This window comes from Aptenodytes forsteri, unplaced genomic scaffold, assembly GCF_000699145.1.
Source record: "Aptenodytes forsteri isolate BGI_AS27 unplaced genomic scaffold, ASM69914v1 Scaffold302, whole genome shotgun sequence".
In the NCBI taxonomy this organism is placed as follows: Eukaryota; Metazoa; Chordata; class Aves; order Sphenisciformes; family Spheniscidae; genus Aptenodytes; species Aptenodytes forsteri.
In genome coordinates, this window is record NW_008794555.1 from 232,207 (window position 1) to 257,075 (window position 24,869).

Below are 24,869 nucleotides of genomic sequence, written 5' to 3' on the forward strand. Positions count from 1 at the left end.
GCTAGGGCTACAGGGGTGGCAAGGGCTCTGCTATTTGTTTGTTCAATAGGAACAAACCACCCCTAGGGCTACAGGGGTGGCAAGGGCTCTGCAAGTAGAAATGGGAGCAAACGGGTGGGGGAGCAGAGAGGCGGAGGTGCACAGCGATGGGGAGGACAAGTTGGGTCGACCTCTGACTCCACTCCAGGAGATTCCCAGAGGAAAGGAAGGACTGGAAAAGAGTAAGGAGGTTGGGGGAGCAGAAGAGAGACAAACCACAAGACTATGAAAAGAAGGGTGACCCTCCCCATCTCTCCAGTAGTGCCACGTTTCTGTGAAAATACTGTTGGACAAGCGTGGGGCAGGCCCACGGCCAGCGCTGCAGGTTGGGCACCATCGGGGCACGCAGCGGCAGGGCCACAATGATTCCAACCCGGTGAGAGGGAAGGCGACAAACCAGGACCTACAGAGGGTGTTAAAAGGAAGAGCAGCTGGCCAGGATGACAAAAAACCAAAAACCAATAACCAAGTAGAAAGAGGTAGAGAGCGGGATCCAGGAGTGCCAGCGTCTCTGGAGTACCAAAACCAGCCGAGGACAAACCCATCCTGGAAGGAGTGGTGACAGGGCTGGGGGGGGAGAGAAAACAGCGTACACAACAGCGGCCACCAGCACACAAGAGCCAAAAGGACACAACTGGGTACAAAGAGGGGGAAAAGACGGCAGCCTGAAGTGAACCTGAACCCCGAGATCCGCGGCAAGGGGGTTTGTCTGCCCAAGCGGCTGAGGCGGGCAGCTGGTCCCAAGGCTTCCGACCGCAGGACCCCCCGCCCCACGCAGCCTCTGCTTTGCAGGCGCATCGGACGTGCCGTGGGTAGGGCAGAGGGACGCACAGCAGCAGGCGGGTGCGAGCTGCCCTTTGCAGGGCTGGGCTTAGCGAACCCTGTGGAGAAGTCTGCCAAAAGGGGACGGGAACCTCCGTGCTGACCGAGAGCCCCGGACAGACGTCTGATGGAGACCGAGAAAACACCACGCTGAGGGCCATGAGCGGCCAAGCTCAACAGCACCTCGGCAGAGAAACCCCATTCCTAAACAAATAAATCTAATGAGACCCAAAAACAGGAGACAAGCTTGGCTTATTTTTTTTTTTTTAAACTAGTATTTTCTACTATACATTAGTGCTTCGGTCCACCACAGTCACTGCAGAGCTATTGCACGGACGCACACACGAACTCTATATACAGAATATACACTGTACAGGCAGGGCTGCCACTAAGGAGTATTGTACAGAATTCGTTGCTACGGGGAGGTATGGCCGTGTCTCCTCGCTTGGCCGCTTCCAGGCTGGAGGCGGTGGGAAACCGAGCAGCCTCCCGCTGTTCCTGCACTGTCCGTGCCTGGCTCTGGAGGGGAAAACGCAGGAAGGGTTCAGCCACCTCTGAGACTCACTGACCCAGCCCCGAGGCAGTGCAGCAACGGGCAGAGACTGCTGGTGAAACAGCACAGCTTCCACCCCATGAGCTCTGGGCACTGCCGACAGCTTTGTGCAGGTCTCGGCTGAAATGCCGAACTCTCCTGCCACGTGCGAAGGTACGCTCCGGGGCTTCTTACAGAACAGGAGTGCACCAGGCTGCCAGACCCATCCGAAAACCATTCTTAGGGCAAACATTCAGGCCCTGGCCAGCCTGGCAGATGGTGAAATGCAGTGACAGCAGCAGCAATCAACCCTGGGGTTACAGTAAATCCATTTGCAAGGCAGCGGGCAGAAAGACTGCTCTCTCAGAGGGCAACTGCCTCCAAAGCCGGTAGCAGAGCCTCAAGTCTTTCCTACATTCATCCTAGAAGCACACACACATGTCTCTCTTTCCCAAGAGGTGAACGGGAGCAGAATGACCGAGCTGGAAACTGGGTTGTGGTAAGAACAAGTTGTGGTGAGAGCTGGAGAGGTTGCTCCCCACTGACCCCAGCACAGGGCGAGCACGCACCTCTCACAGCGGGGCCCTCGCACCCACGCAAGGGCCACTCCGTGAGCTCCCACTTGGCAAGGCTGACACAGGCTGTAAAAATCAGATTCTCCAACATGTTTTATCGGCAAGTGAGCTACCACATTAGATGTCTCATTGCCCAAGGCAGAGCTCCAGCTGTCTTGTACATTATTAGAGCACACAAACTTGATTTTTCAAGCAGAATAAATTACACTTGGAGGCCAGCTCCTCTCTGTGGAGCTCCAGTAACTATTCCCATTCACACATCACCCAGCCGTGATCTCTGGAGAGCTCTGTTCCTTGCAGATGCACCAGCCCCTTCTACTCTGTCTCTGCCTTGGGGAAAAAACAGCAGCATTCCACGTCCAGCAATTCATCCTCCCACTCCCATCACAGCTGAAGCTCTTGCTGGCATGAGCCAGGCTGCTGAATGGGCAGTGACAATTTTTTCACATCATTTGTACGTGGGGGACTAGCATCTCTCTCATTATCATCAGGAGCTCTCCTGAAAACAACTCCCCCCTACAGGGCTGGTCCTGCTTCTTCCAGGCAGGATGGCGGCATTGAAATTTTGAGAGCCCAAGCACTAGACAAAGATGGATGTGTATATATGGGCAACACATGTTTTGCACAGCCTATCACATGCTGCTGGAAGCCTGGCTGCCACTTTCTGACCTACTAACAGCCACACAGGGAACAGTTTCTCATTTACAATCCCCTAATCCAGCTCCTCAAAGCAGGACTAGACAGAGAATAGTGCACACGGTTCCCCATTTCTGCTACAGTTCTGACCCACATGCTCACGTGCTCAAAATCATACACAGTTGTGAGCACGGTCCACATCGGGTCACGTTGGCTGGATGGGGGAAGAACTTTCCTTTCCAAATGCAACTGCAGCTGCCCACAGCTCGGAGCAGGGTGGGAGGGCCCTTCCTTCTCCAACAGAGTCCCTTCACCGTGCTCAGTGGTGGTGCAGCACAGTCTGGAGATCCTCCGGCAAGGAGCCAATGATGGTCTCAATATACAGGCCCACCCGCTGCAGAGTTTCCTCCTTCACAGGGAGGTGCTGGCACCTGGCTCTTACCTACAGGGAGAGAGAGGAGAGAAACAGAGGAGTTTTATAATAGCTTCAAAGTTCCTCTTTCCGCTTTGCCATTGACTGAGCAAACTTCACGTTGTCTCTTTAGTTCGGGGTGCGAGACGACAGACAGGAAACTGTCACCCGAGCCTCAGGGAGATGAAACGAGTCAGAACTTTGAACCCTTTTCTACACAAACACTAAAGCTTCGCAACTGTCCCATTTGCCAGTTCTCCAAATCAGGGAGTGAGAACAAAGTTTTCTAAGCAACAAGACAGAAAGGAATGAGTGCAGGAAGAAGGGAGGAAAACTTACCAGCTTCTCACGAAGTTTTAGCACCAGGTCTACAATCTCCACCTCAGACTTGTCCTTCATCCAGGCCACAATGTTCTAAAGAGAGAGAACAGCTTTCTTCAGGGACACTTCTTCTTTACAGAAGCTTTTCTAAAAGAGATACCCCTAAGCAAAGCCTGAAATAAAAGCGAGGAGGTTTCTCATCCTCTTTCACAACTCTGCTCGCAGCAATTAAACCTAAATGAGCAAGACAGAGCTCTCCCCACTTTTCTGACCATGACAGCATCAAGCTCTTGCCTGCAAGAGAAGAATCAAGGAGAGATGCAGTAATACGAAGGCAGTGCAGGGCTCCCCTCCTCCAGTCAGCACCGTGAATCTTGTGCTGTGCTCAGAATTTAAATCTATTTGCCAGAGTCAGGCCTGTTAAAGAAGGAGACAGCTTTGGCATTCCCCACACCATGCTCGAGGGCCCGCACTGCTGAACAGTGAAGCAAGCGCTGCAGCTGAAGATGCACCTGGGTAGGATGCCAGAGCTCCTGGGACTACCCCAGCAGCTGCTCAGTTTAAGAAATCGTACCAGCAGTCACTGCTAAAAATCCTACCTATTTTCATTAGGCATTGAGGAAGCCAGCAACAGATGACGCTTCCAGTCTGGCACTCTGTTGGCTTGGGAAGGGCCTGATGAATGAAAAATAGTTGACAGAAGCAGCCAGAGCAGGACCTGCACTGGCTAACAAAGTAGGGGGGCTGAGCTGCTCGTGTTCTTGTCCCCCACATGTGCTGCTATTCCTGTGCACTGGCAGACATGAGGCAGAGCTGTGATTCCCAAGGGCACAGAGCACTGTCCCCCATCCATCAGTGCAGAATCAAGATGTGTCAACAAGTGTCCAAGGTAGCACTGCCCTCACCTCCCAGGTTTCAGGCCTGAGAAGTCTGGTGTTGGTTTTAATACCTGCAGCTGGAACATACCGCTTCACAGATTGCCTCCAAATGAAGGGCCTCCAGCTTCTGGGTCATTTCCTTGTGCCTCTGACGGTACCAGCCATCAAAGTTGGGAGACTTGAAGAAACGCCTGCAGAAAGAGAGGAGACACTGAGAAGGGGACAGAGGGGGACCCAGAGAAGCACGCTGGCTCCGTTGCACACAGATTTCCCTTCCTACTGCAGCAGACACAGATGTGAGAAGAAATGACATTCTGATTCACAGTGTCATAGTGATGGTAACCGATTATGAGCTGATATGCTCTTTTCATACCTCATCTACTCCAGAGGTTTCTCTTCTGTCAGGCATTAACATGATACAGCTGAGCAGCTTTAGCAGATTGTCACCAACGAGAGGGGCAATCCTGCCGGTCTCGCACCTTCCTTTGCACCAGCTCAAGCCTCAGCCAATGCAAGAAGCGGTGCTCTTTGCCCTTCTGCAGCCCACTTTTCCTTTGGAGTTATGATAACTGGGATGGTTCAACATGGGAAGAAATTCCTCTGCAGTATCTTGCTTAATTCCTCTCCTTTCCTGATATTTAAAGCTGCCAACCATTTGCTAACATGGACCTAAGTCCCATATAATTGGTGATTTACATCTCTCCTACACAAACAAGGTATCATCTAGGCTATGTCAAAGGATGTGTAATTTACACCTCTCCAGTGCAGTACAGTAATAAACCTCTGTTTTTACTGAGCTACGCAGGAAAATGAACAGAGGGCAGCACAATACCTGTTTTTATCTCGGAGTGTGATAGAACTTTAGATCAAATTCAAAATGGGATTGAAAAGCCACTAACTGAAAGACAAGGGTTGTGGCAGCAGAGAAAGAAAAAGATGAGAAAGTTTAAGATGCCATCTAGAGCTGAGTGACAGCCACTTTAGCAGCACATTCTTTGCAACCCTTTGATTAACAGCGGGGATATCTCAGATGCTGTATTTCAGCATTTTCCTCTATTGAGAGTGGCCCACTTAGTATCTCTTCAAGCTACTTCCTCAGGCTACCTGCAGAGAGCACTTCGCCAGCAGAACTCAGCTGGTGTTTGTACAGTTTCTTTTTGCAACTTCAAGGAGTCTTGCTCTCGTGCGCTCTCCCCAGCACAGCGGAGTCCTAAACTCAGCCAAGATCTCAAGATGCCACTGTGATACAGACAGACTTATTTTTTAATTAAGGGTTTGACTTAGGAACACAAGAAATAGTGTATGCACAAGATCTCACACAGTTAAGAACCCTGGAATATGCCTGCAAACCTCAACCAATTTATTGAAACAGCTTGTTGTTTGTTACTATTTTTCAAAATATTAGATATCCAAAATTAAATCTTACTGTCTGCCACACCTACGCCATAAGGAGTGGAATTGCTTGTTTTCTGCTGAATACATTAAAGCACAAAATGGTACAAACTTTATCACAGCAACAAAACATACTAATCCATGATTATTGTCTCTGCTCACTTTCTGGAATATTTTCCCTTCTCCATATCCGTACATCTCCCATTTTCCTTCCCACTGGGTATCTGATTGCTGGATTTTTCCGACTCACATTGTGATTAAGTGTCTTATCCATCCCATTTATAACTAATTATCCTTTACGAAAACTACAGACAAACTCTCCTGCATGCTCTCTTAAATTCTACCCTGAAGAAACTACGTCCTTCTATGTTCTAACGGCATTGCCATCACGCAGTAAAAACGAAATGGCCGTTGTCCTGAATGCTGTACAAACACATAAAACCACTACTGGATGAAGACCTACAAGTCTATATACCCCATCTGCCCAGGACCAGACGCTTCAAAAAGAAAGATTCCCTGGAGGACAATAAACGACATAGCTGATGTCAGAGATGAGTCCCCTTCTTCTCCAGCAGTGAGGACTTAGTTTAAATTCCCAAAGGTGGAGAGTCAACAGCTTCTAAACCCGACTGTATCTACTCATTTAAAAGACCACATAAAACACAGGATTGAGTCTGCCCTGCACTTGCTCTTCCTGACCATTATTAGTTAATCAATTCTTCATAGGCATGAGTTTTTCAGGTGACCGGTCTCTGTCCCGAAACTCCCTTTTTGCTCCCAATTCTAATTCAGGATTTGATGTTCATTATATCTTGCACCAGCTCTTAAGGGGATAAGGCAAGTAACTACCAAAATCTTACCTGTAGAGTCCTAACCAGTCACCCTTAAGTACACAGGTAAGTTGGGGACCAGCATGCTCAAGGGTCTTCATGAAATCTTCCTGACGGAAAGGACGAATCTGTGGAGGATTCTGCACAACAGAAAGGCCGTATGACACGGCACCCAAAAGAAACGGGGGCAAAATGAGGTCTATATTTGCAATGGAAGAGGCTGCACCAGGCAGACTCAGTAACTATGAGAACAAAAAAATGCATGAACTTCTTAACCAGCCTTGCTAGTAAAATTCAAATTAGATTCACAATAGCTGAGCTTACTGCAAAACAGGAAGCATCTGTCCCAATGTTTGTTTCAACTTTTTTTTTTTTTTAAAGGAGTATTAACCCTCTTCCTTCAATGAGGGAAGCTCACACAGTGTATCATCAGTATATGTGTATACGATCAGCATACGGCATAACAATTCCCAATCCCCGCAGTCAAAGGAAAGCAGAAGCGATGGGAAAATTGGACATACCTTCCACGGAGTAATGGCCCTCTGCAGCGGCATCAGACTGGCAATATAATGCTCCTAAGAAGAAATTTAAAAAAAAATTTTGAAAAGTTACAACAATCGAGGCGCCTCTTGCGTGGTCACTGAGTGGGATGGTCTTCTCCAACGCATCATAGGCCCAATCAACAGCCTCCTACTCTCTCTGGTTTTTTTCTTCATAGTTGCATTTTACATGAGCCTAAGTGTTCCAGCTTGTTTCCCACCAGGGGCTAGGTCACAAAACTATGCTGCAAGAATCCTAAGCCTGCCATGTGAGAAAAGGTCAGGTGGGAAGAAGTTGGCAGGAGGGACTAGAATCTGAGAAGATGCTCTGTCCTCCCGTGTACTACCTCCTAAGATGATGTAGAAAACAAAGTGGAGGAGCCAAACTTGGCCAACTGGACGGTCACCAAAAAAGCACCAGCAGTATTCTAGTGGGACTAGACAGGGAAGGCCTTGAAAGAAAGCGTTCACTAAAATCTGCCGTAGGGTGGTGATCACCACGTGGACAGGCCTCTTAAGCTCTACAGCAAAGCCTCCCAAAGCCAGAAGGGAGGGTTTCACACTGGCAATGGGTTTGATTCCAGCGTTAGAGGGGAAGAGGAATGTTCTGGGCTCCCGTCCCTTCCCTATATATCTGCTTTGACTACCTGTTGAAAAGAGCAAAGACTTGGCATTAGAATCAAATAACATGGAACACCTATTCCTACATTGCAGGAAACAATGTTCTGTCTTTACACACAGTGTGCTGAATATCCAACCTGCAGACTTTTATGCTAATTACTAAAATTTGCGTTCAAGAGACATTTAGTTCCTTTCCATGGAGTAAAACATCTCTACAGAGTGCCGCATCCTGAATCTATTACAGATGCTCAGCTACGGGTGAATAAAAGAGGGCAAGTGCAAACTTGTCACTCGAGCACCTCCTGTTCACCTCCCCTCACCTTTACACCACTCTGACAAGTCTCTGCTCAACTCACCAGGGGAATAATGAAGCTCTGGGTGAGCTCCAGGAGGTGACGCCTCAGAAGGGCACTTTGGACTTCAGATGGGCGTTTCCGCTGAATCCCCTGCAAGCACAAGCAGCGCACTCACAAAGGTGCTATTCTCTATGACGCAGACAGACGCAGAATTTGCAAACACCGTAGCTATAAGCAACCAGTCCAGAGTAGTCTGTAAAACTGTACCGCCCAAAACACATACTCCACTCTCTAGTTAAACCCATCGCTCACATTTCTCTACAGAGAATCTGTTTTTTCAGACTCTTTTTTTGATAACAATTGTTCTCACGTAGGTTATCATTAGTGCCAGCATTTAATCCATAATATTAAGCGAAAAATTTTAATACTGGCATGATAAACATGTCCAAGCATACTTGACTAAATCATTACACGCTGTAAGAAGTCCGTTCCTTTTGGAGAGTTTTGTTTGTTTAAACCAAGCTGTTAGCACGGTTTTCCCATAATGACATACAGGATGTAGGACAGAGTGGAAACCGCTTACCTTTAGTAATCTTTTTATCAGGGTTTTGTCTTTGTGAAGAAATGTTTTATAAGAAGTATAGATTCCTGGATTGAAAAAAAAAAAAAAAACCCCAACCAGAAAAAAACAGAAGTTAAAAACAAAACTTTGTCCACGTATCTAGAGGAGGCTCTAGATTATATATTATTATATAGCGCAGGGATAACAGAACTGAAATTCCTAGCACAAACCCTGGCAGCTGTGTGTGTATAATTACAAAAATTATTAAAAAATAATTTAAAAAACTACGAAATTGCTAATGCAGCCAGTGCTCACAGCAGGATTAAAGGACACTGAACTACCTCAAGGACCTTCTTATGCTAAGCTTATGGTGAGATAACTTACTGGAGTCAGCTTATGGCTAGGCCTGAGCTGAACAGTTAGTTAAGTGACAGATGGCTGTATCTAGGTGAGCAAGTTCCTTTGACTTCCATCGCATCTAAAAAGCAGATATGATATATAAAATAAAATCAAGAAAATCAGAAGTTCTCCCGACACTAAAATAATTTGTTCAACTGGCTTTTTCAATCTCGGAACAAAGATGTACAGTTTTTCTGTATTAGATGGGGGATGCCACTACAGAGAACTGTGTAGCACATCGAGTATGAGAAGATGATAACACCAAAATGTCCGTTTGTTGAGATACAAAGAATAATGTATGCAATGTTCACATGCCTGCAAATCCTGCAAAATTCCCCACATGGAAGGGTAAATAGAATTAAATGATGTCTGACAAAAGGACTTACCTGGTTTCGTGTCTAGAGTTTTTAGTTTAGCTAGCTTCTTCACCTTAACTTGCTTGGGCAGGTCTCCTGCGGAAAGACGTCAAATGACTAGTTCAGGCTCTGAATCTACCCTCACAGCCACAGCACGCAGAGAGACTTCGCACTCGAGAACGTCCAGTCCTACACTTGTACACCTTAAATCACATCCTCCCTTAACTCCACCCTCACATAAGCCTTCTCGTCTGCTAGCTTTCCTGCTAAAATTTTGGAACAGGAACGTGTTAAGGAGGCACTGCAAAAAACCCCACTCCTCAAACTAGAGGTTTTCTTGGTTTCATAGATAATAATCAGGGTCTCTCTCTCCACCTCTCTGTTCTTCTTTATGCAATTTTCTCTCTCCTGCCCAGGACTTCTCCTTTTCTTAATGTTTCAGAAAAAAAACATAGCAAGTTATCCTCTCAACAGGACTTCTCCTTTTCTTAATGTTTCAGGAAAAAAACATAGCAAGTTATCCTCTCAACGATTTGTCTTCACCATTGCGTGCGCTCATCCTGCACATCAACTGAGTCAGAGTCTAGACTTCCCTTTGGTTCCTCAGCTCTCACAGGAATGAAGATGTGTAAAATGATGGCTAGCACTGCAACTGTCAGCTCACTACTAGCCTCTAACAAGGTCTATCAGCACAACAGGACTTTGCTTCCACCCTTACCTGACATTCTGAGCTCCCCAACCCGAAGAATGTGTGGCCAGTGCTGGAGAGTTTTGATAAAGAAAGGGTTTGTGACTCCCACAACAATGTTTGGCCTAGAAAGAGGGGAAAAAAAGCAGAACAATGCTAATCTCAGGGTTTCCTTCACACAGTGGGAAGTGGGTAGCAAGGGTCTACTGGCTACTTACGGAGCTTGTGTCCTGGTGGTATACTCTTTAAATTCACTGTCGTGGATAGTAAAATAGGGGCGGTAGTCACAACAGTACCTCAGAGGAGCAAGGCAGCTGTAACAATAAACAGAATAGTTGCCATATAAACCTCACAGAGGAGGAATGTGTGTTTACACCAGGTTTATGTGCTAGAGCAGTGTTTTGTCCTGCCAGAGGTAACACTCTGGAGGAGTTCCAGGCTTTTTTTTTTGCTAAAGCAGAGTTCAAAGCTGGGGAGACAAAGTTCCTCGGGGCTATGAACCATCAGGTCTCCCAACACGGGAGATTCACTTTCACTCTTCTCTGCCATTGGTGGAATATGAGTAAGACTCTTTTGCTATGCTATTTGTCTTACATGCTTTCATAGGCAAACTAAACCTAAACCAATTGACTTGGCAGAAGAGTGGATCTGAAAGAGAAACACTGCCAGAATTTATTATTATAGTTACCTGTATCTCAGAATTTGAAGGCATTACCTGGTAAGTGCCAGAACCATTTCTGAAGAAACTGTAGGGGATGGTGCCATTACAACAATTGGCTCTCCCAGTAACATCAGCTCCCATAACATCTGGATGTGAATTAGCACTGGCTGGAAACACCTGTTAGCGAAAGGAAGAATGAGGTTCGAAATGCAGTTCAGAAAAGACCAGACGGTTATTGCGCATAAGCCCATCCAGATGTGCTTCTATCTGGGAATTTGAAATCTAGGACTGATTTTTAGTATCCCACAACAGAATGCCATGTGTCTTTACACATGCTGTTGCTCAACCATTTTATACGTGTTTAAAGGAAATGTTTTCAGCAATGTAAAGCAACCTGCTGATCATATTGCTCTCAGTATGCCTTTTCATCTAAGCTGTCCTGGTTTCGGCTGGGACTGAGGTTAAACCACGACATAAGCAAAGTAAAACGCATGTGGATTACAGCAGATGTACGTCTATTAGAATAGCACCTATAACGCTGAAAAGTTTGGTTCAGACACACAACATGTATGCTTCAGAGCTTAAGCTGATCACCAGCTGAGGTCAAGAAAAGAAACCCCCCTCTAACCAGGATACAGGGGGTTGTGTTAAGGGCAGCGCACACGGTTTAAACACTGCACAAGCTCTGCAAGCCCAGTATGCTAAGTGACACTCTGCAAAGCAGTAATTTAATTTTTGATTCCTCATTTGACATCTTCACTATACCTACGATTTATAGGGTACTATGAGCAGAAAAAGCAGACGGAAAGGAGAGGGTTGCAGGGATGGTGGCTCTCACCTGAAGAGATCCAGTTCATGAATACTGGGGAGTACCAGTGGGGCTGGTAACAGATTCTAAATGAGGGGGGAAAAAAAAAATAAAAATCAAACAAACCCCAAACTGTTAGTAAATGGAAGCATCCTGACTGAAATGCCATCTAAACTGACCACATCAATCACAAAGTACCTCCCTCTACAATAAACATAAAAAGAAGAGAACAAAGTTAACACTTAGAGATATGAGCCAGGAACAGATCTGGATTGAGCATTCAAGGTCCAAATGAATTTCCTTGCTAGAAGATAGCCAAGAATCCCTTCTTTTCAAGATGTGAAAGACTTCCTGTGTCTGCTCCTTTGTTTTCTAGAGTTTCCTCTGGTGCAAGGCAAAGCTTAAGATACAGATAGAGACAATAAGGGTTGGTAAATACGGGTAGCAAAAGTTGTGAAATACGACATTATTCAAAGGAGAGAAAGAGGGAAAAAAAATCAAATTGACTGTCCTGGTTTCGGCTGGGATGGAGTTAATTTTCTTCCTCGTAGCTGGTATAGTGCTGTGTTTTGGATTTAGCGTGAGAATAATGTTGATAACACACTGATGTTTTAGGTGTTGCTAAGCAGCATTTATACTAAGTCAAGGACTTTTCAGCTTCCCATGCTCTGCCAGCGAGGAGGTGCACAAGAAGCTGGGAGGGGGCCCAGCCAGGACAGCTGACCCAAACTGGCCAAAGGGATATTCCATACCATGGGACATCATGCTCAGCATATAAGCTGGGGGGAGTTGGCCGGGGGACAGGGATCGCTGCTCGGGGAGTGACCGGGCATTGGTTGGGGAGTGGTGAGCAGGTGCATCAATTTTTTTTTTCCTCTCCTTCCCCCCCCTTGTTTTTTTACTTTCCATTACAATTACAATTACTATTATTATTATTTTTTTTTCAAGTATTAAACTGTTCTTATCTCAACCCATGAGTTTTCTTGCTTTTGCTCTTCTGATTCTCTCCCCCGTCCCACCAGAGGAGTGGGGAGGGTGAGCGAGCGGCTGCGTGGTGCAGGGGTGGGGAGGGTGAGCGAGCAGCTGCGTGGTGCCTAGTTGCCGACTGGGGTTAAATCATGACAGAACAAGAATCAAAATCAAAGCTGAATAAAAGCAGTAAAGGTGCTCAGACAGCAAATGCTGCAAAACAACACAGAAGACTAAGGCAGGGTCTCATGGAGACCTACCTATGCATGAATTCCCAGGAAAGGCAAGGTGAACAAAAACTGTGAGAACAATGCACATACGTAACTTGAAGCACACAAATTCTGTGCAGAGTCTCCTGTTTTGAAAGACACAGGCATGAGAGTGTGCGGTTTGAACCAGATGGGTAGCTTAAACCACATTAATCCCAGGCCAAAGTGGATTCAAACAGGATAAGGCTGAAAGAGTTCCAGTTCTTCTCCACCCTCCTTCCTTAGCAGTCTAGATTCTGCTCATCACTGGCTTGTGTCACGCCACACTTCATCTCACCTCTTGATTGAACTGCTTCACTGGGCTTGATCCTGGCTTATCCACCCTCGATGGGATTCTCACCTAGATTACAAATAAGAACAGACAGATTATCCAGGGAGATGGAATTGGTTAGCATGCACACACACTTTGCTTTCTTTCCTAACAACCTTCCACGTGAGAAAGCTTCCTCAATTATCAATTCTAATTGTACAGAGGTTAGGAATAAAGGGAAAGAATCTAGAGTAAGCAGCAACTTTAACATCCAGAAGAAAAGGGAATACATGTTCTGCTTCCCTGTTTGCCTCAGTCTGCTGCTGAGTACAAATCAGCAACGAGTACCTGAATGACAACTCCCATCACTGGAAGGTTCAGGGTCTGTCCTGGCACAGGAGGCGGCCACTGATCAATCTCATTGCACACTGCAGGGACACAGGTAAAGAAAAAAGTTTAACCTGAAGGTCAATACCGCTAATTCAGCTGGTCCTATGAGTTCTGCCAATTTAATTATCGCTCATTCCTAGTTCGCGTGTCCCCCTGGCTAACTGCAAACACACACTGTATCAAATAATTGTGCAAGTTTAGGTCAGACACCAGACTTACGTCTGCACCACTATTCCCAGTGCAGGCCCAGCATCACTATACTGTTGATAAATCATGATTAAGTTGAGTAGTGCAGTAAAGACCTAGACAGGGATGTAGCATTAGCAGTTTTTTCCTCTCTCTGGGAATACATTGTATGCAAAACTGACAGCATCATCTATTAAGGTTGTCAGACATTTCCCATTAATGCATCCTTTACAGCTGTTTATAATTTTGACAAGCCAACCACTTGGATGAAAGTTTTTCCCTGTTGGAATTTGTTCCAGAATGAACTAATTTGGAACATTTCAGCTGTCTTTCAGGAACTTCCTGATAAAACCGCTGAAAGATTTCAATACGCAAACCCTCCCTCCTACATCTGACTGCTCACCTGCCTCCAGGCATGGCTCCAGCTTGTCAAAATATTCCGGAGCAATCAGCTGCAGCAATGACTGGAACAAGTTCACATATGGAAGGCGTGACACCAGCACCAAAGACTGAAAAAAGATACATTTAGGAGTCAGAGACCCCCTGACATGATCATTTCTAGCACTGCATATACTTACACTGCTTAGTAGAGGACTACGCTTAAAAACCAACATCAAAAACGTGAAAGAGCTCAAAAGCAGCACTTTTACTGGTGGAATTCTTGCTAGGTACCTAGTTGTTGAACCCTCAGGCTTTGGGAGACCCTGGGTATCCACACAGGCAAGGAGTTTTTTGTGTAATGAATAAGCACAGCTGGTAGCTTCTACCAGGGAGGCACCGCAACTAAGAGGGCCGAGTTTGTGACCTAGCAAAAGATCATCCGGAGGAAAAACAAAAATAAATTGCCAATAGGTTCAAAGCTACCAAAACAACCATTTCAGATGGAGAACTGCAAAGGAGCAGACCACTGAAACTGAAATTAGGTAGATAAATAAAAATAAAGGAATTCTGGGGAAGAAGAAACAAAGCAACTTGAAATAATGCCGATTTGTTTCCAGCAATGCCTTTTTTTGTTGCTGTTTCAGCTTCTTTCTAATGCTTCTTTATGAAACGTATCACTATTTTTTACAACTTTTCCAACCCAGTCTCACTGAGGGTTTTCATTACTATGCTGATTATTCTCTTCCTCTAATCATTAATGAATACATTAATTAGGATCCAGTGAAAATTTCTGCAATACTCATTTAAACACCTCCTTTCCAACCCAAAACTTTGCCATTTGAAATAAACCCCACCCAAGCGTGACAATATACTTCCCTGAGGAATTCAATACGCCCACTACTTTTGTAAGTCTACCAGAGCAAGCACATTAGCCTGGTATAAATATCTGTTCAGCAGGTCCCCATGTTGTCCAGTTTCTCTAATCCTCCAACTTTTGAGTGATCAATCCACTGCTTTAGTGGAGATGAAGAAACTCATTTCTGTATTAGCGTGTCTCTCTGAAAGAAACTCCATGTCACTGCCTAGAGGTGGAGGAGAGAAAGCACAGCAGGCCAAGTAACTGCTGGGACAGAATGGTGTCCCCATCTTCCAGCAAGTTACCAGACCGATCCATTATGAAGCATTGCTCTTTGGAGAGCAGGTGTTCAAAGTTCATTCGTTTGAGAGGATGGCATTTTATCTTTTGATGTGAAAAAACACTACTGAAAGAGTAATTCCATGGATACATGGAGAAAAATGGATCTTAGGATCAAAGAAAAATATTTTCCTTCTCTAGAAGTCATCTGAAATTTCGCTCTCTTTCAGGCAGTGACCATAACTACCTGCCTGAATAATACAAAGCACTTTGCATATTTATGCTGAAATAAACATGCCGTTTATAGTATTTTTCCCAGTGTCTGTGTCAAAGGAATTTATGGTAAGAGACAAGGTCGGTGAGGTACCAGCAGTGTCACTGCTGCTAGTTAGAAGCAATCAGCCCATCAGGAAATCCATTCCCAGATGGCTACTAGGAAGAAGAACGATTAAAGCAGTAATAAGAGTAGGGTTAAGTTATAACTAGCACAGACTGCAATAACGAAGTATATCCTCTCGCTATCTGTGACACTAGAGTACATACTGAAGCAAATGTTGGAGTACTTCAGGATCTCATGATTCAGACAGCAGGTCACCGCTCATGTGATTAACACACCATGGCAACCGCATCCAGGTTTGTTTGGAATTACACCTTCCATGTATTCCTGTTCTCCGTGACCTTTGCTGTTTCCTGCAGAAACACTGTGGGTGTCACGTAGGAAGTGGTGCTATTTTACAGCTATGGATAGGTGCCTTTTTACAGCTACGTACCACTTGAGTAGCGAGCTATCTGGTTTCAGTACTCACCTTCTGAAAATAACCTCTCTTCATCGAGCTGTCCTTGACTTGCCTGAAGTATACATAACCAAAGTAATGAGCTGACTCCCGCTGCAAGAGAGACCAACAATGCTGTTATTGAGAAACCGATTACTGCTATCGCCAAACTCCCTCCAGCCACCGACCAAACAACATACCTCACTCCTGCTGTGATACAATTACAGCACTCCCTCCTATTTACCAAAGTTATCCAGGCTCAGCTATCTGGGAGAGTTCACCAAATGGGAAGATAGAGAGGAGATACAAACAACTAAACTCACAAAACGTTACAGCCCCCAGGTAGCACCGTTCACTAGCCCCTTTCTGCAGCACCTTCAGGGCCATCATCTAAAGGGTTAATTGAGGTTTCCACTAATACGACCAGCTGAGCCAACCCTGGCACCCCGTGCTGCCGCTGATGTGCTCTGTCAGTTTTCTTTGCCAGCTAGAGGATAACGTATTGTCGAGGAAGGAATACATCGTCATCTGAGAGGAGGAGATGTCCTCTACCATACCCGTTGCAGTCCTCTTTAGTCAGGCATTGAAGGCAGTACCGGTCAAACTTTGCTCAGGATGAAGCACAAAGCTGAATGATGCTTCCTTCGTAGCATCCATGAAAACTAACAGATTTAATACAAATCCCCAGCGATCATCTCAAAGGCGCTATGCCTTCTAAGTTCCCACAGACATCAAGGAGGAAGGATAGTTATCAGTGCCGAACACAAAGACCACCCTTAATATCATTTTTTGAAGCCCCACAGGCTCCACAGTTTAAGGCACCTTTCTCTTCCCAAATATTGTTTTTCCACAACAGATTCCAGTTCTTTGGCAGTTTTACTTCCCTTACTTCTTTAAAGCTAGGTGAATCTGTGAGGCAGTGTCCGATTGCTACAAAGCAGTAAAGATGTATGCAAGCTAAAAAATCTCTAGACCAGAATTCAGGAAAAGAAATCCTCCTACTCCCTCTTAGACCAGCAATCCATTTCTAGACTGCATATCACAAAAGCATATCACAAAAAGATTGCAGAAGTGTTAAAAAGGCACATGCACAGGAAGCATCATCTCAAAGGAGAAAGCAGAAGAGGAGAAGTTGATGTGATGGCCATCTGCTCAATTAAAAGAAGCAACAGTGCTCAGCACGTCCCTTCTCTGCATGAAATGGACAGACAGTTTACTGATGGAAAGACCACAACTAACAGACACTCCTGATATTAGTGCTTGGGTACGGTTAAACCAGCCCGCATATCGCAAGCCGAAGTGTGGATTTGCTGCATGCCAATTATTCCGGCTGGTTTTATACACATAGATCCTGCAACAAATAAAAAGAACTGTCATCCCTCAACGAAAGAGGTAAACATCTAATTTACCACAAAGATATTCTTGTCTTGCCTCATAGAAACATGCACAGGTAGCCGTGCACTCTGTTGGATGTCACCTGCGTGCCACCATTTATCTTTTCGCTCTAGCTGGACATGACCACTGCTCTAATCTGGGGTTCCCTGATTCAGTTCCATCTCTCAGAGTAGCTGGGATTCTCAACACGGCCCTCTATGAGTATTAACGTGGAAGTAAGTCCCTGTGCTGAAAGCTTTCTCCTTTTCTGACTATTCCCCTGGCCAGAGCAAATGAGTGTTTTATGCACAGAAAACAAATCAAAAGTATATTTGGCTTTTAACCCAATAACACTACTGTTTGCTTAGCAGGTATAAGTAGTGCACTGAAATGCAACTGACCTGCAGCGTTAGGGGTGCTTCTCTATTGTACTCGCCATCATCCTCGTAATGAGTGGTCCTCTGTCCCCCAGACTGACGAAGGCGGAAGCTAAATTGAGTATCCCCCAGGCCACCTGAGACAGAGAAGATCACAAATGCTCAGGAAGAAGTTTCAGTAAAGAGAAACCTGAAAATTGCTTAAATCTGAAATGCTGACATAAACAGGGATGCTGATTTACAAGAAACTCCAAAACTGAAAATGAAGTGGAGAGTAACAGCATAAAGAAACCCCAAAAATCCAGTGTAGGACAGGAGGAACGCATAGCTGAACACAAGAACTGGTATCATTAAGCTAAACCTTGCCAGGCCATTGCTGGAAAACTTACAGACATCGGCCAGTATCATCAATCCTGAGTAACTGCAGCCACCACTTCTTATCCACAGTACTAAAAAACCTACAAACAGCCCTAATCCAAGACGACACAAACACTGATTTTAACGACAATCCCCTGCACAATAGTTCTAGCAAATGACCTAGACAAGCACCACAGCCGGGCACCTCCCAGGTCACACTACACTGCTCGCCCCCCCGCCAGCATACTTTGTACAGCAGGAAAAAAAGAAGCATGAAGTCCTCAGGGGGTTTCATGAGTTGGATGGGCAGAAGGAGTAGGGCTGAGTACGTACAAAGAGGTCAGCTATGAGGAAAGAGTTAAACACACTAAGCTCACTGAACAAAAACCACGGCTAAACAGACTAAGGCACTACAGCGGGGTAAGAGGACATACTCCTTCCCACTGTTTGCAGATGCTATGCTCCGAAGAAGAGTAAAGACTGTTGTGTGTGTTATGAAGATATTAACATTAGTAAATAATTTACTTTAATAAAAGGGACATTTAGCCTGAGTGTTCACTAAGCTCTGAGAAACTAATGAAAGTACAACCTTAAAAACATTTAAAACTAAACTAGGCAAAGCTGTAGAACACTAACAGTCAAGAACCAGTCTTAAAGAAACAGGTACTGGGACGAATTAACGTGCTTATTTCTTATTGCCACCTTTCTGATTTATAAATACAAACTTTGGGAATACTTCCGCTGTGAAAGCATCCTCTCCCCATCTGCTTCTCTTCACCGAGCACTTCACTCAGAAACACAGAAATGCTGACAGTCAACAGCTGCAAACCTCAGGCTACCTACCCTTTGTGACTTTTTTTTATATTTTATTGGCACGAGTGAAGCATGAGTGTGCAAGCTTATCAAGTAATTGTCCTGTCACCCACCAGATCGCAGATTCTATATCCAGAGAGCAATCAAAATGACAAGAAGCCTCTTTGTTCAGACCTAAGGGCTGGGTGCTCCTTGATGTCACAGTTCTGGAAGATACAGCCCATCAGTCTCTGCTGCATTAGAGGCGATGACTCACTCTTTCCATCATGAACCCATTTCTTTCACAACGAACCATCCCGCAGGCTGCAGGCAAGGCCAACAGATGCTACAGCAACGAACCATCCCACAGGCTGCAGGCAAGGCCAACAGATGCTACCTACCTGAGTAGGAGTCTGGGAAGGACAAGTAGCAGATACTAGTTTTCTGCAACAAACAAAAACACACAGTAAGAAAACCTCCATCACCGCTGCTCAGGATCTTTAAAACCAGGAAAAAAAAGGAAATAAAAATAGTTATTACCTCTTTCTCCGTTAGTCTAAAGTCATAAGGATACACCAACTGCAAAAGAGACAAGAGTCAGTAAGTCAATCAACTCTGTTCCCCCGTGACTTCTACATAGATCTATAACCATTGCTTCCATACAATAAGTGCCCTATTTCTCCCAGAGTAACATATCCTACAAGAAGGTACATCTACCCATTTAAAATCTGACTGTCAAGAGCCCACTGCACTGAACTCATCACAGAATCTGTATTTATTCTAGCAGATTTGGAGACAGACAGAATAGCTTATATTTTACTTGGATTTTAACTTGAGAGTTGATAGCTCGGTGAACAAACAGCCCCACCACCCAGTTGGTAACTTCTCTGTGCAGACTACTGATGTGCAAACATCTGTTTTCTCTAAAGCAGGCAGGAGAGAACTATTCCAATGCTGCTTGAAATTATCTTAACGTATACTTACTCTCCAAGCTCCAAGCCTGGAAAGCATTAATATTCAATTTTGCACCTAAATACAAGTTTAAAAATTGCGCAAAATAATGTCCTATGTGGAAAGTTTTGGACTTTGTGTATTTCTAATTGTTGTTTGGAGGAGGGTCACTTTTTATTTTGATTTTTTAAATCTTGCTAAAAAGTCAATTACAATTCACTAAACCCACCAAATATTCTGAAGGAGTGAGGAAGGCTGGCATCATGAGCTGCTGAGAGGTAAAACAGATTTCACAGCAATGAAATGAGAAGACAGACAGTGGGGACAGAGTAAGAATGGCTTTAAAAATGAAGCTATGCATAGATGCAATGAGGTGTGGAAAGAAGAGCCACTGGAGGATGGCACAGAGAGCATTAACAGCCGTGGCTGGGGAAACAACCTTTGCAGCAGCATTCTGCGGAGATACAGGCAGGGCAAGATTACTGTCCTCAAGGGCAGAGGGAAGGATGTGGCAATAATCAGGAGTGAGACAATGATAGTCTGGACAAAGGTTCTAGCTGTATGAAGAGAATAGAAAACAATATATCCTATGTACACTAAACAATATGAAGTCTGGTGTGAGAAACAAACTTGGGTATATATCTTAGCCTCCAGGCTGAAAACGCTTATTTAGCAGTCCTAAGTGACTGGTCAGCTAAAGATGCTGTTCACAGTGACCAAAAGGCAGAAAATGGGCAGCAGGAGAAGTTTGAGAGGATTTGGAGCTCTGGTTTAGCCTCCCTGATTTGATCTGTTGTTAGAAAGACAAGCCAAGGTTTATTTTGTACAGAAAGAGATGGGTCTGGCACAGGCTTGAAGATTCATGCTTTGTCAGCATACCAGTGACAGCTGAATTGTGTTACACCCAATTTATCATCGAGCATTTCAGATAAGAGAGAGCATCAAGAATTTTAAAGCATCTAGTTAAAAACTCTAGCTTTGCAGCTGAACTATGTAAATGCTGATAACAGTCCTTCTGCATTTACTGTAACCCAATAAAAGAGAACTCAATGCAAGACTTCTCAGGTCAGGGCTGAGGGCAGAACTGCAAGCAAGATCCACTACAGAAACAATCACGCTGAGAAGTGAGAAATGACACAGCTACAGCAATAATGAGTCTCACATGTCACTGGGCAGAGGATAGAAACCGAAGTACTTACAAACCTGTAGAAGTAAAGTACACAGCCTTTATAGCACTTACTGATCGGGAAATGCGGGAATTGCAGGTGGCTTTAAATAAGCGGATGAGAAAGAAACTAGCACTGAATGACTTGAAAAACGGAGTTCTGCTCATCAGACTTCTGCAGCTCCCGGGCAGTAACTCTGCTTCAGGTCAGTGTGCGAGTCATCTGGTACTCAAATCAGGAGCTGTCTTCAGTGCTTGACTCTTCTTACAAGTCTATAAATAGCAAGGGTGGCACCACGCCAGAGTGCTGGCAGTTCACCGAGCTAGCTCGCTTCGCTCTAACAATTCCCCACTGATTCCTTGGCAAGGTCATCTAATCAGCTTCAGAGAGTGAGCCAAATTAACAATTAAAAATTACGCTGATTAGCCTTCCGTTCAAGCTTCTCTGAAAGACAAAAGCTACAAAAATACAGGAGCAAAATTATCACATAGAAGCTACAGCGATGAGGCAGCACATTAAGGCGCGACTAGAGAACGAAGGCTTTTTAGACACTGAAGCATGAAGGGATGCATTACAACTACGCCACAGGAGGAGACACACTTCTCTGCTTGCTATATTTTTGCATTAGGCGACTGAATAAATTCTTGTGGTTATGACTAATTTAATGATCACACAAACATTTATTTTGTTAATTCCTATGTAATAATGGACAGAACAGGAACAGAGACCTGGACATCTGACGCCGATTAATCAAGAAGCTCAGGAATCTCACAGCATCGTGCTTTCTGCAATGCTTGCTGATGATCTAAACTTAAGTTCAAGAGTCAAGACAGACTTCTAATTCTCCTGCTGCCTTTTCTGGGGGGTCTTTCTGCAAGTAAATCAAACCAGAAGTGGATATTGACGGCTCCTAGCTGCTTTGTGGGTCCAAGTTTAAGATATGCTAAGTGTACGTTTCACTTGGAGATGTGTGCTCAGCATTTCGGGGAGGGGGAGTGGGAAAAAGAAAAGAAAAAAAAAAAAATCAGGCTCAAATGCTTCTGACTGAGCATAGAAGCACTGACAGACCCAAAAATTCAGATACCGTGTGTTTGAAAAATAGGCCTTATCTTCTGCATCTTTGCTTCCCCTTCAGTTTTACAGTCTGACGTGTACTTCTACATTTGAGGTGGGGGGGAAATCACTAAATATTTACAAGATTAAAAACCCAATCTAAAATAGTAAGAATCCTAGTCACCAGAACTTTTCAAAAGCAAAAAGACAGTAAACAAAAAGGAACTTTTTATCTGTAGAAGTCCCTGGATATCTCAGATATCCAGATATCTCAGATATTTAAGCCCCAAAAGGGCTTAAATTATGTCATAACTTGTGATGTAGCTCTCTCTCCCAACAATACTGACTTAACAAGCGTGGAGGTGACACATGTTGTTGAAAACAGATCCTTGCACTAAAGCTTTGCTGTTGATATCGGCACGGGTGGCAAGTACTCTGCTGCTGTCATAGCAACACGGAGAACATCCCAGAAAATGACTTCTGGTGACTCTGAAGTAACCCAGCTTCACAAAGTGCCTGTGTTTGGAAAGCTCGAGGAGGGAGGAGCCAGTGCTGTTGTGAAAAGGGATATTTCAGAACCACGGGGATGAATTTTCAGCGTTTCTATGACAGCGGCACCAGAGAAGTCAGAGCCCTTGCGGAGTCGGACGGCAAACGGCTGGTGCGGAGGGCTGCTCCCGCAGGACGCAGACTGCTTGTCTGCGGAGAGGATTGTCTCAGAAACGTGTCTTCTCTCTCCCCGGTATTTTTGCCGTCTGTAGTTGACTATTGGAAGAAATGTAAATTGGCGGATGAGTCAGAAACGGCAATTATACCTAATTTCTGCATTAACCTATGTTTTCCTTTGTAACACCTTTTTTACTGTATATTTAAATAGCAGCAGAGTGGGACTCACTGAATTTCAGGCCGATGGTGTGTCCACACTGCGAGACGACTGCACAGAACACAAGTCACGCAATATTCAGAAACCTCAGCAGACCCTAAACAAGCTCTTGGCTGCGAAGTTATATCCACAGAGCCTACCCCATTCCAGGGGCAATTCTGCCTTTCTACTCAGCGTCACTGAAGACAACACACGCTAAGCAGGCTTCAACAACGTGGCTTCCGCATAGATTTGGGCAGCAAGGGAAGAAAAGAGATGTTTTATCTGGAAAGAATCCTATACTCAGGAAAAAGTAATCTTCAGGAAAGGATGACAAGGTTTCAGCACAGAAACCCTGACTGAGACAGGCCTGCTCCTAAAGCAGAACTGCAGGGGACATTCTAAGGTGGGACTAGGGATGCCTGCATCCTCACACACTGATTTACAGAGATGATGCAAAAGTATGGCGCAACCTCCACAACGGGAGGTTTCCCTTCCTTCTGACTCACTTTGCTGTGAGCATGTGAGGTAGCGCAAGTTACTCCAAGTATTTGTATCCTGTCACTCTGTGTAATCCTTAGGTGCGTGAACAGCCCCTGCGCATAAATCACTCTTTAGAGGGATATACATACATCCACAAAACCACAGAGAGCTCTGTCAAGATCTAATCTCAGTCAGCTACACTGATCTGGTAATGTCTATGGCAAACTTCCCGTGCAAACTCAGCCAGGACTGAAGTCCCACAGGGCTGGGTGCCACAGATGCATTTCTTTAACCCAGAAACTTGCAGTCGAGAGCCCAAATCATAAAACTCCCTCTTCTCAGCTGCAGAAATCAGCCTGCTTGGAGACAAGCCACAGGATCTGGACCTAATCTAAAACAACCAAGGCAACAGATGGAAATAGGGAATAAGCAGGAAGATAACGACACCACTTGACTACTGGCAATAGTGACATTTACACTTTTTCAAAATTTTGAAATAATTTTACTTGGAATTCCCCAGTAAGACAGTAACAGCTTGAGCTTTTTTATTTTCCCAACGCCATCAAGAATGGAACGTGGGATCTTTATCACACAGCTTCTCCTCTGCCTGGCTTCCTTTCTGGAAGGAACGGTCTTACCCAACGCAGACCCCTGTTCCTTGCCCAAACCCTTCACTCAGAGACAGAAATCCACAATGGACAAGCCAAAGGAAAAGTGTCGGTGGGGTTGTGTCATCACTCAGTCCAGATGCTGAGGTGTTCCCAGTCTTCTTGGTCATTTATGCCACATGAGAAACATTTTTCCCATCAATACATATATAGGCAAAGGAGGAAAAGGGAGGAAAGGAAGAAAAAGAAGAAAAAATACCTTTCCAGGGATTAACAAACCATACTACTGCATACCCTGACCACAAAGTCCCCTCCTTATAATGCTAGACAGCTAACTTGATCTCTACCGCTTTCCATTCCCTTCAGAAGCTTCAGCATGACTTTAAAAATGGAAAGTCTCAATCCTCCGCAAAACAACGTTAACCTCCTTACACAAAGGCGAAGTGAGGAGTACTTCCCACAATTACACAACAAATATCAAGGAATTCGAGATAATGCCTTAGGTTCGGCATAATCCAGAGATACCTGGTCCCCTTATGTTGCATTTTCATAGAACACCAACCAGCTCTTGCCTTCAGTCACATTACAAGCCTTAGGTATCTAACTCCCTTCAAATCCTCTTTCAGAGGCAAACAGCACCATCTTCCAGGGAATAGGGAAAAACTGTTCCAAGCCTTTCACGCCCAGTTCATCCTCTCTGGCCCCCCAATGAGCCCCACAGGCATATGTGGCTTCCCAGGAGGGAATGACAGGAGGGCAGCCTCCTACACCACAGGTCCTCAGGCTGACAGAGCCGCCTCAGCCCCCCGCTCCACTGTGCCCCGTTATCTCACCATCACTTCCCACCCAGCTCCCGACTCCTTCCCTACCGCTGTCCTGCGACATCCACCTCAGCCCCTCCTTAGCGCCTGCTGACCCCACACATCAGATCTGTATTTCCGAGCAAGATTCGGCGCTACCCCTGCTCCCTAACCCCAGGCCTTCCTGCGTCCATGGGCTGTTTTCCACAACCCTTCCTCCACAGCCTCCTCCCCGCCACCCTCCTCCCTTCACAGCCTGCTCCCCCTCCTCGGCAGTTCTGCAGCCCACTGCCCACCTCAGTCACCCCCCCCTTGCTAGCCTCCCC

General features: G+C 45.2%; 1 protein-coding gene across 2 annotated transcripts; it reads right to left on the reverse strand.

The window, feature by feature from the left end:
- Nucleotides 1-1,128: 1,128 nt before the first annotated feature.
- Nucleotides 1,129-22,213, reverse strand: DENND6B (DENN domain containing 6B). 2 transcript variants are annotated; one of them, XM_009272439.2, is made up of 21 exons: nt 21,466-22,213; nt 20,812-21,195; nt 19,161-19,199; nt 19,022-19,064; nt 17,496-17,608; nt 15,754-15,834; nt 13,835-13,940; nt 13,204-13,283; nt 12,883-12,945; nt 11,398-11,453; nt 10,614-10,736; nt 10,117-10,212; nt 9,929-10,023; nt 9,241-9,306; nt 8,477-8,541; nt 7,954-8,043; nt 6,959-7,012; nt 6,468-6,577; nt 4,304-4,406; nt 3,356-3,430; nt 1,129-3,046 (listed from the first exon to the last, which is right to left on the reverse strand). In XM_009272439.2, the coding sequence occupies exons 2-21, from the start codon at nt 20,902-20,904 to the stop codon at nt 2,924-2,926; spliced, it is 1,674 nt and encodes a 557-aa protein (XP_009270714.1). In that variant the 5' UTR covers nt 20,905-21,195; nt 21,466-22,213; the 3' UTR covers nt 1,129-2,923. The 2 variants fall into 2 exon arrangements, with proteins under 2 accessions (XP_009270714.1, XP_019325796.1); XM_019470251.1 differs by adding an exon at nt 3,937-4,012 and having other exon boundaries at nt 20,812-22,213.
- Between the last annotated feature and the right edge of the window lie 2,656 nt (nt 22,214-24,869).

Coding starts and splice junctions, on each gene's coding strand:
- DENND6B (XM_009272439.2), bottom strand. CDS start 20,904: ATGAGCAGAACTCCGTTTTTCAAGTCATTCAGTGCTAGTTTCTTTCTC. Junction 7,013..7,953: donor AGAGCTTCATTATTCCCCTG/GTGAGTTGAGCA, acceptor ATTTCTTCTTAG/GAGCATTATATTGCCAGTCT. Junction 3,047..3,355: donor TAAAACTTCGTGAGAAGCTG/GTAAGTTTTCCT, acceptor CTCTCCCTGTAG/GTAAGAGCCAGGTGCCAGCA.